General features: G+C 38.4%; 1 protein-coding gene across 6 annotated transcripts in view; it reads left to right on the top strand.

Annotated features, from left to right (window-relative positions):
• ARHGAP12 (Rho GTPase activating protein 12) overlaps window positions 1–17,564 on the top strand; it is a 126,210-nt gene that overhangs the window by 9,073 nt on the left and 99,573 nt on the right. For all 6 annotated transcript variants that reach the window (XM_036759602.1, XM_036759598.1, XM_036759596.1 and 3 more), the window contains exon 2: window positions 9,134–9,863. In XM_036759602.1, coding sequence (XP_036615497.1) covers window positions 9,210–9,863 — 654 coding nt within the window. In that variant the 5' untranslated portion in view covers window positions 9,134–9,209. The remainder of the gene's footprint in view (window positions 1–9,133; window positions 9,864–17,564) is intronic.

Here is a 17,564-nt window from a genome sequence, read left to right as displayed (position 1 = left end):
ACACAGAACTCTGTATCTTCCTCTCTGTAGTTTTTCTGAGCTTTTTCTCATGCCTGAAATGTTCTCCCTCCTTACCTCTGACTCTTAGTTTCTTTCAAAATTCAGCTCAAGTCTTATCTTCTGTAGCAGGCCTTTTGTTATTGTTCATAATTTTTAGTTGTACTTGACTCTTTGTGACCCTGTTGGGTTTTTCATGGCAGAGATACTGGAGTGGTTTGCCGTTTCCTTCCCCAGATCATTTTACAGATGAGGTACTGAGGAAAACGGTGAAGTGACTTGCCCAGGGTCACACAGCTAGTAAGTGTCTGAGGCCAGATTTGAACTCAGAAAGATGAGTCTTTGCAACTCCAGGTCTGGCACTCTATCCACTATGCCACCTAGTTGCTCCAAGATGCTTTACTAATCCTTGTAGCTGCCAGTGTCTCCCTTTTCTGATTACTTCCACCTACTTTGTACGTATCTCATATGTACGTAGTTATTTGCCTTTGCATGCCCCCACTAGAATGCGAGCTCTTTGATGGCATTGACTGTTTTTGCTTTCTACATTTAGCGTAGTATAGCATATAGTAAGCACTTAATAAATGCTTTTTTGACTAACTGAATTATTGATAAAGGATAAATCCAGCATGAATAGGCTTAAAAGCTACTTTAAAAGGCAAGGTGCCAGGAATGGTCCTTTTTGCAGTGCTGCAGATGTGTAGTGCTTTGGGGATGATGAGACCCAAATATAGACAGTCTAGGTAGTTGTTTTGCAAAACATTATAATAGCATTTAAGTTTTTGACAGTTGTGAGTATGGGAGATGAACATGAATGTGGGTGTGGGAATGGGAGGTGGTGGTGAATACGAGATATGTTTGGATATTAAAGGGAAATGTGGTCTTAGAGAGAAAAATACTGAGTCATTCCACTGGAGAACATTTGTGGCTGTGAAAGAATTAGTGCTCAGCATAATTTGAAAGAATACTCTAGAACTAAAGCAAGAAACAACAGTTTTATATATTTGATTTAACAAAAATTATCTTTTTTTTTTTTTAAACTGAAGAGGCAGTATAGCATAATGGATTCATATCTGGCCTTGGGACCAGAAAAACTTAGTTGTTAACATACTGGCTTTGGGACTCTGGGCAAGTCAACCTCTCATTGTCCTTGCAAATCTTTTAAGATTATCCATTACAGAAAAAGTGCCAACCTGCACTGGTAGGGAGATTTCCTTATCAAGGAGTTCCATATGAAAATGAAGTCACTGGTCCAGCCCCTATCCCTAAAAATTATGATTACATGAGAACAGAGAGAATTTTTGTAAACATAAGCAATGTTGATTTCCTCCATGCTTAAGAAAACCAAAATCGTTCTCTATACTTTTTGCTCCTACTCAAGTAAGTGTCTTATTCTTAGTTTTTGGAACCCTTTGTCTGTAGCCATCTTTGCTTTTTCTTCTGCTTCTTATCTAACTCTTCTTCCTTTGATCTTTGTCACCTAACTTCTCAAGTCCAAACAATTGAGGGCTTAGTATCAATGATTCTCTTGTTCCTACCCATCAATATACTTCAAAAAATTCTGAAAATAGATGCAGTATTCCATGCTTGTGGACGTCTCACCTCTGCAAAGGAATAAAGGTGGGACATCTCATATATCCCCTTTAAGGCTGTGATTATTCTTTGTAATTTTGCAGCATTCATTTTTGATTGGTTTGTGACTTACATTCTTTATGTTTTCATTGTTGTAATCGTTGTATATAAGTCTTTTCATGATTTTCTGTATTCATCATATTCACTGTTTCTTACATTTGTGTTCCTTTATGTTCATCTACCATAATTTAACTGTTCTCCGCTTGAAGGACGTCTGCTTTGTTTCCAGTTCTTTGCTGCTACAAAAAGAAAAATATTTTGGCATATATGAGAGATGCCATTAATTCTTAAACATAAAACATTTGCTTAATATTAAGGCAAATAGCAAGAATAATTATATCACAATAACTCAACATACGTCAAACGCAATAATAAAGCATCATAACCCACATAAATCTGGATACTCTCCTCCTAATATACATGGTGTCAGTGGGAGAGAGGGGAACACATGTAGAGAAACCTAGCAGGAAGGCACTGCGTTTGAAAGACCGTTGTGCTCAGGGCAGTTCAGAGCTCTGGCCTAGGCTTTGATGTCTTTGTTGCCTTCAAGAACAGTCTGGCCCACATGAAGCTCTTTTTCTGCTAGCTGCCCCCCTTCTGGTTCTCATCTCATCGCTATCAGGATCACACAAGACGTGACAGCATCTACTGTGAGCAAGAGGGGAACTTGGAATATAATATTCCAAAAGTCAAGAGATAAGGATTTACCAAATATAATTTATTCTACAGAACTCATTATAAACCTATGGTAGTGATGGGAGAAGGACTTGTAATAGAATAGAAGACATCAGTCCGTTTCTGATGAAATGACCAGAGCTGAGTTGGAACTTTGAAATGTAAACAGAAGAGTCAAGACAGGCCGGTCATTGTGGGTAATCTCTGCTTCTGGGGATATGGGTTCTGTGAAGAGGATCTGAAGAAGGAGAGATTGCTACTTTAAGTGTCACATATGATGGAAAATGAGTCAGGACATTTTGGTTCAAATTCCTGATCTGACATTAGTTATGTGACTTTGGGTCAGTCATTTAAGCTTCCAAGAAACCTCAGTTTTCTTATCTGTAAAATGTGGATGAGAATAACACTGTTAACCTCCCAACAGTGTTGAAAGTGCTTTGTAAACAAAAAAAGCCAGATATCATTGAGTCGAAAAGGAATTCCTTATTACAAATTGACCTATTCTTGAATTATATGGAAATGTGAAAGCCAAAATTGACTACACCCTAGCATTTGCAGGAGAATGAAATCAATAAGTCTAGCATATTTTTTACAACAAAAGGTGTTGTCATCTAGGGTCTTTGTGGGCAGGAGCTTTTGACTTTCCTTATATCCCTAGAGCTTACTGTGTGCCTTGAATATAGTAAATATGAAATGAACACTTCCTGATTAGTTGATTTAGAATGAAGAATACAATACATATAAGCCCCTTCCATTTGTTTCTACAATTTAAAAATCTCATTGTAAGTAGGAACCTTTTTTCCTGGGGTGAGGGGAGGATTGTGACTTTTGTATATTAGCATCAATCTTGGAGAGACTGTTGATAGGGGGAATTGGCTGGTCCAAAACCTAGTAGAACCATATTGGTTTGTTTTAAAGATCAGGAAGGAAAGGCATATGTGCCAGGTGTTTTACTAAGTGCAAGTTCTCAGTGTGGGACCATGGTGAAGTCCAAAGGAGTGCAGCTTGTGGGAAATTGAAGAGGTGGCTGACCTGGGTGCCCACCTGAGGTTCACTGACCTTTGGGAAGGAAACTTTTTCTGTATAATTTAGGGCTTGGCTTAGATGATATCTGAGCTTCCTTTCAGCTCTGAATTTCTATGATTCTGTTACTTAGAACATTGTTTTCCCTTGCAACAACTTAGGTGGAAAAAATTAACATGTTGCTAACAACAGCTAATAACTGAGCTGAAGAAGAAAAGAAAATTATTGGTTCACACAAAAATCAGCTTGAACATTTTGTCAGGCCAAGTATCCTTTTATCAGTATGTTTCAGAGATTTTTTTGGAGGGAGAGACCTGGGTCCTGCATAAAGAAAAATTGTAAGACAAAATATTTTTAATGTCATGTTATATTACTCACCATAGAAGTTTGAAAGAACCTATTAATCAGTTAAGGAAAGTGATTTATATTACCCAGAGATATAGTTCTCCTTTGCTTATCATTTCATTTTTTTTTTGGCACAGTTTGGTGTATATAGACTAGTTAAGGGGCAGTTAGGTGGTATAGTGGGTAGAGTACTGAGCCTGGAGTCAGGAAGACTCATGAAGTCTGAGTTCAAATTCAGCTTCAGACACTTACCAGCAGTATGACCCCGACCAAGTCGCTTAACCTTGTTTGCCTCAGTTTCTTCATCTGTAAAATGATCTGGAGAAGGAAATGGCAAACTGCTCCCAGTATTTTTGCTAAGAATACCCCAAATGGGGTTGGACATGACAGAAATGGCTGAACAACAATACCAGTTGAAGCCTTTTAGGGAACTAGGGAAGGGGCTGTGTGTATTCAGAATTGAAGGCTGCAAGACTGTGGTCCAGCTTAGGGATATATGTTAAGTGCTTTCTGGGTATGGTCAGGGTTGTAGAGTTGTTGATAAAGGCACTCAGGAGCATAGCTAGATGGAGTAATGGTAACAGGCATGTTACTTTTTGAATGGATGTGAAAAAAACACCCAGTCAATTAAGGAAAGATGTAAAGATATAAATAAAAATATATAAATAAAAAATATAAATACTCAAGGTCAAAAGTTGTAGTCTGTTCTTAACCTTTTTCTTTGTGCAAGTTACATGTATTCACTGTGGTTTCTTCATGTGTATTTACTGAATGTTAACAGGTAGTAAATGAAGTTTGTCAGTAGGAACATTAGGATCGTAACCTCATATACTGTTATTCACCCACTGGAAGAGCATAAGATTTCTTTTTACAGATTCACAATTTAATATTCTATATAGTATTTAATAAAATGCTTAGTGATCACTTTAGATTAAAAACTCTGTGGGCATGTCAAAAAGTTGGCATATTTTCAGTAGTTTAAAAAATTTGTTTTTTTCCCCATTTCTTTCCCATAGTTAACATCATACACTTGAAGCACAATAATATGTTTTATATTCCTGAAATCTTATTACTGATATCACTGTTAGGCATAATAGTAAACAAATATGGATTACTTCATATCTTTTTGTATGTCAGCTGAGAAAGATGACTTAGCTACAGTGGTTAAATGAGATGGTAGAAGAATGTGGTGACATAGGAAAATTTGTTCTTTGTAATTCTTAGATTCTCTAGGACTGTTGGGTTTCCCTGAGGGGTTCCCGAAACCCTTGAACTGATTTGGATTCTAGACTTATAGTTTGGGATTGTCTCAAAAACTAACAGTGACAATATTCTCTATTCACTGTTGGAATATTTCGTTTTAGCACTTGTGTATTAGAACTAGTGTGGAGAGAAGAATGATATTAGATTTCTCAAGCCAGTTTAGTAGCATAACTGGCAGGTTTTTCCATGGAAAGCCTGTAATATTTTCTAGCAGAAAACAACTGCTATTGGTTGGGAGTTTACGTTTGTATATAAATAATGTCCAAAAAGGTTTGAAGGAGTCCTCCAGAGGGGGACAACCAAGTAAATGGAACAGTTTTCCTCTTTTCTCTCTTTTAATGATAGTGTTGATCTTTGCTCTGTTATATTAAGAAGCTTAACATTTGTATAATCCATAGTGAATCATTCTTTCAAAAGACACACATGCCCTCATTCTTCTTGGAAAGAAAGCAACAATAAATTCCAAATGTTTATATCCAAAAACTTCAATGTCCCATCTTTAGTATTTGGGGCGTAATCACAATCCCAAATCCCCTCTCCAACCTTTTTATTTCCAGAATCATATTGGAAGAGTCTTGAAATGGTCATACGTGTAATACTGTATTGCTGGAGTTCTTAACCTGGGGCCTGTGAACTTTTTTAATATTTTTTTTTAAATGCAATTTATTTAACATATTTGGTTTTCAGCATTGATTTTCACAACATTTTGAATTACAAATTTTCTCCCCATTTCTACCCTCCCCCCCACTCCAAGATGGCTTATATTCTGGTTGCCCTGTTCCCCAGTCAGCCCTCCCCTCTATCACCCCCCTCCCCTCTCATCCCCTTTTCCCTTCCTTTCTTGTAGGGCAAGATAAATTTCTACACCCCATTGCCTGTGTATCTTATTTTTTAGTTGCATATAAAAACTTTTTTTGTTTTTGAACATCTGATTTTAAAACTTTGAGTTCCAAATTCTCTTCCCTCTTCCCTTCCCACCCACCCTCCCTAAGAAGTTGAGCAATTCAACCTAGGCCACACATGTATTATTATGTATAACCCTTCCACAATACTCGTGTTGTGAAAGGCTAACTACATTTTGCTCCTTCCCAACCCATCCCGCTTTATTGAATTTTCTCCCTTGACCCTGTCCCCTTTCCAAAGTGTTTGTTTTGATTACCTCCACCCCCATCTGCCCTCCCCTCCATCATCCCCCTGCCTTTTATTTTTTTTTTATCTTCCTCCCTCTTCTTTCCTGTGGGGTAAGATACCCAACTGAGTATGTATGGTATTCCCCCTCAGGCCAAATCTGATGAGAGCAAGGTTCACTCATTCCCCCCTCACCTGCCCTCTCCCCTCCTCCCATAGAACTGCTTCCTCTTGCCACCTTTATGCAAGATAATCCACCCCATTCTATCTCTCCCTATCTCCCTCTCTCAGTATGTTACTCTCTCATCCCTTAATTTCATTTTATTTCTTTTAGATATCTTCCCTTCATCTTCAACTCACCCTGTGTCTGCTCTCTCTCTTTTACATATATATATATATATACACACACACACACATAAACACATATATATATATATACACATACATACACATACACATAGATATATACATACACACATTCACTTATATATATAAACATATATATACATATATACATACATATATACACATATACATATATATACATATATACAAATATATACATATATACATATACATATATGTACATATATATATACATACACATATACATACACATATACATATATATATATATACATACATATATATATATATATGTATATATATATATATATATGTATATATATATATATATATACATATTCCCTTCAACTACCCTAATACTGAGGTCTCATGAATCATACTCATCATCTTTCCATGTAGGAATGTAAACAAAACAGTTCAACTTTAGCAAGTCCCTTGCAATTTCTGTTTCTTGATTACCTTTTCATGCTTCTCTTGATTCTTGTGTTTGAAAGTCAAATTTTCTATTCAGTTCTGGTCTTTTCACTGAGAAAGCTTGAAAGTCCTCTATTTTATTGAAACTCCATATTTTGCCTTGGAACATGATACTCAGTTTTGCTGGGTAGGTGATTCTAGGTTTTAATCCTAGCTCCATTGACCTCCGAAATATCGCATTCCAAGCCCTTCGATCTCTTAATGTAGAAGCTGCCAGATCTTGGGTTATTCTGATTGGGTTTCCACAATACTCAAATTGTTTCTTTCTGGCTGCTTGCAGTATTTTCTCCTTGATCTGGGAGCTCTGGAATTTGGCAACAATATTCCTAGGAGATTTCTTTTTGGGATCTATTTGAGGAGGCGATCGATGGATTCTTTCAATTTCTATTTTGCCCTGTGGCTCTAGAATATCAGGGCAATTCTCCTTGATAATTTCCTGAAAGATGGTATCTAGGCTCTTTTTTTGATCATGACTTTCAGGTAGTCCAATAATTTTTAAATTATCTCTCCTGGATCTGTTTTCCAGGTCAGTGGTTTTTCCAAGGAGATATTTCACATTGTCTTCCATTTTTTCATTCCTCTGGTTCTGTTTTATAATATCCTGATTTCTCATCAAGTCACTAGCTTCCACTTGCTCCAATCTAATTTTTAAAGTAGTATTTTCTTCAGTGGTCTTTTGGACCTCCTTTTCTATTTGGCTAATTCTGCCTTTCAAGGCATTCTTCTCCTCATTGGCTTTTTGGAGCTCTTTTGCCATTTGAGTTAGTCTGTTTTTTAAGGTGTTGTTTTCTTCAGTGTATTTTTCAGTATTTTTTTGGGTCTCCTTTAGCAAGTCATTGACTTGTTTTTCATGGTTTTCTCGCATCCTTCTCATTTCTCTTCCCAATTTTTCCTCTACTTCTCTAACTTGCTTTTCCAAATCCTTTTTGAGTTCTTCTATGGTCTGGGGCCAGTTCATGTTTTTCTTGGAGGCTTTGGTTGTAGGCTCTATGACTTTGTTGTCTTCTTTAGGCTGTATGTTTTGGTCTTCTTTGTCACCAAAGAAAGAATCCAAAGTCTGAGACTGAATCTGGGCGCGTTTTCGCTGCCTGGCCATATTCCCAACCAACTAACTTGACCCTTGAGTTTTTCAGTGGGGTATGACTGCTTGTAGACTTACGAGTTCTATGTTCTATGTTTGGGGGGGAGGTGCCAGCTCTGTCAGAGCCGCACTCCTCCTTCCCCAAGGACCCCCAGTCCAGACTGGGCTTAGATCTTCAGCAGGCTGTTGCACTCCTGCTCTGATCCGCCACTTAATCCCTCCCACCAGGTGGGCCTGGAGCCGGAAGCAGCAGCAGCCATAGCTGCCCCACTTCCGCTGCCCCCGGGGCTGGAAGCCCAACCGAGAACTCCTTCCACTCCCGCAGCTTTTCCCACTAACCTTCTCCGCAGTCTTTGGTGTTTGTGGGTCGAGGGGTCTGGTAACTGCCGCAGCTCACTGAATCAGGGCGCTAGGTCCACCTCCGCCCAGCTTTTGGTCTGGATGGTCCAAGTCGCTCAGGCTGGGCTCTGCTCCACTCCGTTCCCAGCTCCCAGCTCCGAGCTCCGTGTGGAATAGACCTCACCCAGAGACCATCCAGGCTGTCCTGGGCTGGAGCCCTGCTTCCCTCTGCTGTTCTGTGGGTTCTGCCGTTCTAGAATTGGTTCAGAGCCATTTTTATAGGTTTTTGGAGGGACTCGGGTACGGAGCTCACTCTAGTCCATGCTTACCAGCTGCCATCTTGGCTCCGCCCCAGATCAACTTTTTTAATATTTTGATAGCTATTTCGATGTAATTGGTTTTCTTTGAAATCTTATGTGTTTTTTAATACATTTAAGAACATTAGTCTGAGAAGGGATCCATAGACTTCATCAGACTTCTAGAAAGGTCTATGACATAGAAAAAGTTAAGAACCACTTCTATCATTCCTTTTTCTCAGAACATAATACCCATGTTCTAAGTGGTTAGCTTATCTTCTGTCTTCTTTAGGTGTACAGAGGTATAAAATGTAGTTTGAAAGTATAGTTACATTATGATGTAGTGTATGATATATATTTATATGTTACACCCATATATTTAACTTTTTACATTTCTGGAATTTGAGATAAATATACATCATTCATTAAGTGGTTTGAATTATAATATGCTTGTGTGCTTGCTAAGCTATACTAACTTTTTTTTCCGTCCTATTCTCTTTTAAAACAAAAACAGCCTTCCTGAGCCCAGACCTCCAGAAGTCATAATGTGTGTGCCTTTTTTCTGGAGAGGTGAATGATACTGAAGAAAAATGGCTGACAGAGGCGGGAGGACCATTCCAGGACAAATATATATTGAAGTGGAATATGATTATGAATATGAAGCAAAGGACAAAAAGATAGTAATAAAACAAGGAGAGCGGTATATCTTGGTGAAAAAGACAAATGATGACTGGTGGCAAGTCAAACCAGATGAGAATTCCAAGGCTTTTTATGTTCCAGCACAGTATGTTAAGGAAGTTGGTCGCAAAGCACTAATGCCACCTGTTAAACCTGCAGTTGGACTACTAAATAATTCCACAAAAATGATCCAGAGGTCTACGGAAAATGTGAATAAATCACCTGAGCTTTCAAGTTTTGGGAAGTCATCATCTATTCACGTAACTGGTCTGGTCCGTGATGCTAATCAGAATTTTGGAACAAATAGTAGCCCAGGTCAGACTGTTAGTCTAGACCTTGTCCCCAACAATGGAAAATTTAACAGTGACTCACAGTCTCCTAAGATTTCCACCCAGCCTAGGACGCACTTATTTGGTCACTTTTCAGGTCCAGAGTTCATTGACGTAGAGAAAACCAGCTTTTCTCATGAACAGTCCTGTGATTCGGCTGGTGAAGGTTCAGAAAGGATCCATCACGATTCTGAATCTGGTGATGAGCTGAGCAGTAGTTCTACTGAGCAGATACGGGTAAGCTTGAAATCACAACTGATGAAGCAATAGCTCTGCTCCCCCCAAATGGTTATCATTTGATTGGTAAAGATTTTCTATTTAAATATCTTTATCAGAGGATTAAGAAGAATTTGAACTTATCCCTGCTGTGTTCAATTTCATGTGAGTTGTGTCCTGGCTTAAAGAACTAGAAAGTGGATAACCTTTGTAGCTAAGAGAATTAGATGACCATTAGATAGCATTAGATAACATAGACTTTATGGGAACATTTTACTTGTACAGAAAGGACTTACTTAGTTTACCTATTGTAAATATCTTTTTCAGTAGAATCAACCTGACTTTCTAATTTAGGTCATTTTGAATTGTTTCAAGTAAGTAGAATTTAGCTAATTATGGAGCTCCTTAGGGTTGTTACCTCATTTCGCAGATAGGTTCTTTTTAATCTATCATTCAAAAAAACTAAAACCTTTCACTAGCTCTTTCTGCGTTTAGTAGCAGCCTATTGATAGATGGGCATCTGATGGCATTGAGTACAACAAATAAACTGAAGGAATACTTAGGCAAGTTCTATTAAAATTAATACCTGCCGAGAGTTTTAAAAAAATTAGACTTTGTTTAGTTTCCTTTTGAGACTTGAGTTTGTTGCTTGACTTACCTGACACATGCAGAGAATACACTTATAGAAAACAAATGCATAAAATAAACTTAAATGAAATTAAATAAGGTTATTAATCCTATGATCATGAATGAATTTTATAACTGTATGATTCTTGTTTTGTTGTGGTAATGTAAAATGGGTATGATAAATCTCAGGCGGCATGTGTGTAAAAGGCTTGTCAAACTTTATGATAGGTACTGGACCCATGGTTTCATTGACATAGGCAACTCCCAGTGCAGGTTGTTACCTTCTTTACAGCTTGCTTATAGTTTGAGGGAGCTGCCTAGAGCACTGAGAGTAAGTGATGTGCCCACAGTCACATGGCCAGAATGTGTTGGAGATGAGATCTGAACCTGGGTCTCTCTGATCTTGTGGCTGGCTCTCATGCTGTTAAATTTCTAATTAAAATTCTACATTTGGTTAGTAACAAAATTATATTGGTGGGCAAAAATGTTCTTAAGCTGAAACTGAGTTTAGATTTCATGTAGTCTCTAATATAATTTTATTGTGTGTATTCCAAACATTTAATTTTCTTATTCCATTTTGGATTGGGAATTTGGTAAGAGCCTTTTGGTTAATTTTAGAACTGGTTAGTTACACAAAATAGTCATGTCAGTTTTCCTTACTAACATGCTCTTACCAGTCCTTACCTCAGTATATCCATGCTAGGTAGGCATAGGTTAGCATATGCTAGCATAGTATTTCCCAGCATTTTTTAGTCTCTGGCATACTAGTGAACTTGTCAGAAGGTGTGTGTTTTTCTAACTCCATCTAGCTGTCAATCAATCTAGTGATCTGTCTATTCAGTGCCTATATCACACTTTATACATACCCAAATTGACTTTCCCTGCTGTGATTGAGTCAGTGTCTGCAGTGTATTCATTCCACCCTTTGTCTTCTTTTGTTCCCCTCCAGGGTATACATCCATCTGTCTCAGTGACTAATAGCATCTAGCTCCTGGTCTTGTTCTCCAAGCCATGTCCTTTTGTCAGGCTCAAGGGCTTTGATATTTATACTGAGGAGCTTTCTGGTAATTTGCCCATATGGTTCTTCTGCCTTCTTTAGTCCAATGACTTCCTTCTCCATCTTACTGTATCTACATGCCACTGTAGACTCCGTCATCTCCTAAGGTTTGAGGTTTTAGAATTCCACCATGTAACCTTCTGTCCTTCCTCCATCTCCCTCACACTCATTCTACTCTTTACCTTTATCATGACCTTTGGTCTCTTGACCCATTATTACTCTTCAGTCTGACTTCACTTCCCTCCATATCCTGTGTTGAGCCAATGGTCTGCCATTTTAATGCTTTCCTAGCTACTATCCTAGAGGTCTTTGCCCTCTTGATTTTGACCATAGGAATGCTTATCTCAGAATCTGATATCTCTGTATATGTGTGCGTGCATGCATGAATATATATGTGTGTGTGTATGTATATACTTATGGCAGTGTACATATATAATATTGGTAGTAATCAGATGATTTGACTTACATCACTGAATTGTGGTTGAGATGAGCTTCCTCACCTCCCTGCCTGTATTCTTCAGCACTTCTCAGAGTCTTCTCCGAAGAGGTCCCTCTACTCCTCTCAAAGCTGAATCTCTCTAGCTGTAACCTTGATCACAATTCCTCCTGGCTTCTCTAGAATTTGGCTCCAACAGTTATTCCTTTTTAGCTGTCTAGAGCACTCAGAGGGTGAGTGATTTATCTGGGGTCACATAGCTAGTATGTCTCTGTATTAGGAGGGCAGAGTTTATAATTTCAAAGAGGATCATACGTATGTCTGAAAGGTTCGGAACCGCCGGATATAAGAAACTCTCAAAGTAGGAGGCAGAAGAATCAAAGCATATATATTTAGGCTCCACAGTAACCAACCCATGAACCAGCATCCCCATTTTGATATATTGATCAAAAGCTTCCAGGCCCAATAAGTACGCCTTGCAAGAGTAACCAGGAGGCCACTGAGAAGCATGATGGTGTACAGCAAAATCATATACATGCTTCCCCTCTATGGTAAAAAGATTACCTACTGGCCTCAAGTCCTTGTTCAGCTTCCTCCCATAGGTCAGCTCTGCTACTGGCAGCTCCGGCTTCGGCTTCGGCTTCGGCTGTAGCTTTTGCTGTAGCAGCCTGTGGCTCCAATGGAAGCTGTTTTTAACCATCCGGCTTCTGCGGGGGTGTAAGGTACGCCGGGGAAAGCACAGGTTCTTTCAATCTGCTTAAGCAAGGTGAAGGGGTTGACCAGGAAAGCACAGGTTCTTTCGATCAGCTTAAGCAAGGGAAGCAAGGTGAAGGGGCCGACAAGCTTACTCCAATCCGACATACAAACAGCATTCAGTTCAGGGGAAAAAGCCAAACTAGTCAAGGGCACTTGTTGACTAAGTGCTAAGGAGCCCATTTTTGGTTACCGACACAGTCTCAGAGATGGAGCTTGAACCCACGTCTTCCTGGCTTTGAGATTGGTTCTATCTACTGCACTATGCTGTCTCTCTAGAAGAATGTTGATGTTAAAGATGAGCTTTTGTTCCAGGGATAGTAGGACTTGGGATCATTGAAGTACTTGTGTATTTCCTCAGATGCATTCCAGCCTGCTCTCTTCTTATTCAATTCTGGGCCCAAATCATTGTCCATCTGTAGCATCTATCTATGTTGTATGTGTTGATGGACTGCCTCTATGAGTTGTCAGTCCAGCTACATATGGTAGCATCATAAGTGCCTTATACATATTTGTTAAATTTGAATTTTGTTTAATGTTGTAGGGAGAATTCATACCTTGGGTAGAGGGTTGGATTCAGTAGTCTTTAAGGCTCTAAGTCTAAGATTCTGTAAGAGTCCCAGGTACCCGTGTTTTATGACACATTTGTTGCTACGTTGGCGCTTAAAGCTATTTATACCCTAATCCCTGTTTTTCTGAAACTCTGTATTGGATTCTTAGACGTTGTATATTATTTTTATCTCTGGTTTTTGAAAAACAACTTGTGATGTTGGGGCATGTTCATTAGCATAGGTATTACTGTGTAGTAAATGCACTGTATATTCTTGAAGTTGCAATATACTGTGAAGCTAGGAATGTGGTAAAACCTATTTATTTAAAATTTATATTTATAAATGTTTTTGGCACAATTTTTTTGTGTTACGGTGAAAACAAAGTCAAATGCTTAATTTGATATTATAAGCTTTTAGGTGAAATTTTAACTGTACTGTTTTCATGTAATTGTCTCATTTTTATCTATGTCTTCCCCCTGAGAGACTGAACACTTAGGCTTCAGAATACATAAGTTCTGTTTAAGATAACTTGTGCATATATTTGTTACTTTATTTGTTATAATTTCTAAGAAGCTTATTAAAAAATTTGAAAGTTTAAATTTGTACATAAATTTATTCTTTAGTTTTAATCATCTTAATTAGAAGTTGTACCAGCTTTGTTAAGGTTTTTAGAAATCTCCCTTCACAAGTGGAAAAATTTAGTTAAGTAGCATTAGAAAAAATACGTTACTTTAGTGGCTTTACAATGAAAAATTCATCAAGAATGTTTCATCAGAATGTTGCTTGTGTAGGTAGCAATAACAAAAACAATAGATGTGGTGTGTTTGCATTTTTGTTTTGAAAAGTGTAGAAGGTGGTTTTAAATCAAAATGACTAAAGAACCCATAAATCCTAATCTGAAGAATGGGGGACAGCTGAGAGGAATGGTCATAGTGAATTATTCAGGAATAAATGAGAGTTTGGGGAAATTTTAGAGCAATACGTAGGGAACTAAGCCTATAATCATAATGGGGAAAACTTGCTATAAAGAAGTTTTTTACATATGTACTGCACATAATTTTGCGTATGGTTTTTTAGAGTGAAATGTACTGCTAAGCATCTTTTTCTCAGAGAACCTTTGTGTGCACTGTGCACAGAAGTAAATTTCACATTTGCCATTTCTTTGAAATATAAAATGAATGAAAATGTATTTGCTTGGTTGGGAAATGGCTTTGTTTTGTCAATTTTGTTAAAGAAAAATTTAATTCTCTCATTTGTCCCAACTTGATGCTAAGATACTTTGCCCTCACTTCAGCTTCATTGCTATCTTATTAGCTGTTCCTCCCACTCACTGTCACAGTAACAGTTTGAAGATGTTCACTCAGTTGAGGCTGTGGTAAACTAGTATTCAACTCTACAATCCTAGTAAGTAGTTGATTAAATTATCTACTTGTCACGTCATTATTAATCTGGGGAATGAAAACATGACAAAGTATTATTCTACTTTTATATTTGTGTGACATATTCTTTCAAATTTTCCTTATTAAGCTATCTAAAATGACTAAAAGGTGATTGTTTTTAAAAGTAAAATTTATGAAGTTCTCAAGGACTTCATCAGTTTGTTTTGGTTTGAAGATGGGAGACTAATTTTTTTTGCATGTTTTAATTAATACATAAAACTGACATCCTGCAAAGTTTTACTTTTTTTGTTGAAGTGTGGTAGAAATGTGTTAACCATCGTCATCTCTGAGTTTGTCTTGCTAGCTTTAGAGCAAAACTAGAACTTGAGTAGTAGTTATTCTTCTATCTAGTATAAGAGGCTACAGTAAAGTAAATCTCTAAGAAAGATTTTGGGATGGCTGCTGGAAAGCAGGGACTTGCGTGAGCTCCCCACCACGTCCCTCCAAAAACCTATAAAAAATGGCTCTGAACAAATTCTAGAACTGCAGAACCCACAAAATAGCAGAGGGAAGCAGGGATCCAGCCCAGGACAGCCTGGATGGTTGCTGGATGAGGTCTATCGCGCACGGAGTGGAGGGGAGCAGAGCTCAGCGTGGGAGGCAGCAGGACCAACCAGACCAGGAGCTGGGCAGGACAGGCCCTAGCACCCTGAATCAGTGAGCTGTGGCAGTTACCACACTCCTCAAACCACAAACACCAAAGACAACAGAGAAGGTTAGTGGGAAAAGCTGCGGAGGACAGACAGTTCGGCTACTGCCCCAGGGGCAGCAGGGGAGGGGCAGCTACAGAACTACAGCTGCAGTTACTTCTGGCCCCAGGCCCACCTGGTGGGAGGAATTAAGTGACAGATCAGAGCAGGCGTGCAGAGCCAGCTGAAGATTTGCGTCAGGTCTGGGTTGGTGGTTCTTGAGGAAGGAGGAGTGCTGGTGTTGCAGAGCTGGCTGTATAGAAGTAGCTCTGAAATCAATGGCGCATCCCCTCAAGCTTGGAACAAAGTACTCTTTGCTCTACAAGCAGTCATACCCCGAGGAAAAACTCAAGGGTCAAGTAAGTTGGCTGGGAACATGGTCAGGCAGCGAAAACACACCCAGATTCAGTCTCAGACTTTGGAATCCTTCTTTGGTGACAAAGAAGACCAAAACATACAGCCTGAAGAAGTCAACAAAGTCCAAGAGCCTACACCAAAAGCCTCCAAGAAAAACATGAACTGGTCTCAGGCCATGGAAGAGCTCAAAAAGGAGTTGGAAAAGCAAGTTAGAGAAGTAGAGGAAAAATTGGGAAGAGAAATGAGAATGATGTGCGAAAACCATGAAAAACAAGTCAATGACTTGCTAAAGGAAACCCAAAAAAATACTGAAAAAAATATTGAAGAAAACAATACTTTAAAAAATAGACTAACTCAAATGGCAAAAGAACTCCAAAAAGCCAATGAGGAGAAGAATGCCTTGAAAGGCAAAATTAGCCAACTAGAAAAGGAGGTCCAAAAGACCACTGAAGAAAATACTACCTTAAAAATGAGATTGGAGCAAGTGGAAGCTAGTGACTTGATGAGAAATGAAGATGTTATAAAACAGAACCAAAGGAATGAAAAAATGGAAGCCAATGTCAAATATCTCATTGGAAAAACCACTGACCTGGAAAATAGATCCAGGAGAGATAATTTAAAGATTATTGGACTACCTGAAAGCCATGATCAAAAAAAAGAGCCTAGATATCATCTTTCACGAAATTATCAAGGAGAATTGCCCTGATATTCTAGAGCCAGAGGGTAAAATAGAAATTGAAAGAATCCACAGATCGCCTCCTCAAGTAGATCCCAAAAAGAAAACTCCTAGGAACATTGTTGCCAAATTCCAGAGCTCCCAGGTCAAGGAGAAAATATTGCAAGCAGCCAGAAAGAAACAATTTGAATATTGTGGAAAAACAATCAGGATAACACAGGATCTGGTAGCTTCCACATTAAGGGACCGAAGGGCTTGGAATATGATATTCCGGAGGTCAATGGAGCTAGGATTAAAACCAAGAATCACCTGCCCAGCAAAACTGAGTATCATGCTCCAAGGCAAAATATGGATTTTCAATAAAATAGAGGACTTTCAAGTTTTATCAGTGAAAAGACCAGAGCTGAATAGAAAATTTGACTTTCAAACACAAGAATCAAGAGAAGCATGAAAAGGTAAACAAGAAAGAGAAATCATAAGGGACTTACTAAAGTTGAACTGTTTTGTTTACATTCCTGCATAGAAAGATGATGTGTATGATTCATGAGACCTCAATATCATAGTAGCTGAAAGGAATATGCATATATATATATATATATATATATATACAAGTGTATACATATATATGTATATGTGTGTCTGTGTATGTGTATATGTAGGTGTATGTATATGTATGTATGTATATGTGTGTGTATATATATATATATACACATACACAAAGGGCACAGGGTGAGATGAATATGAAGGGATGATATCTAAAAAAATAGAATCAATTTAAGGGATAAGAGAGGAATATATTGAGAGAGGGAGAAAGGGAGAGATAGAATGGGGTAAATTATCTCCCATAAAAGTGGCAAGAAAAAGTGGTTCTGCAGGAAGAGAAGAGAGGGCAGGTGAGGGGGAATGAGTAAATCTTGCTCTCATTGGATTTGACCTGAGGAGGGAATACCATACACACTCAATTGGGTATCTTACCCCACAGGAAAGAAGGAGGAAGAAGATAAAAAAGGGGGGATGATAGAAGGGAGGGCAGACGGGGGGGAGGAGGTAATAAAAAACAAACATTTTCGAAAAGGGACAAGGTCAAGGGAGAAAATTCAATAAACGGGGATAGGTTAGGAAGGAGCAAAACATAGT

This window comes from Trichosurus vulpecula, chromosome 5, assembly GCF_011100635.1.
Source record: "Trichosurus vulpecula isolate mTriVul1 chromosome 5, mTriVul1.pri, whole genome shotgun sequence".
In the NCBI taxonomy this organism is placed as follows: Eukaryota; Metazoa; Chordata; class Mammalia; order Diprotodontia; family Phalangeridae; genus Trichosurus; species Trichosurus vulpecula.
This window is presented reverse-complemented; position numbering and strand designations above follow the sequence as displayed.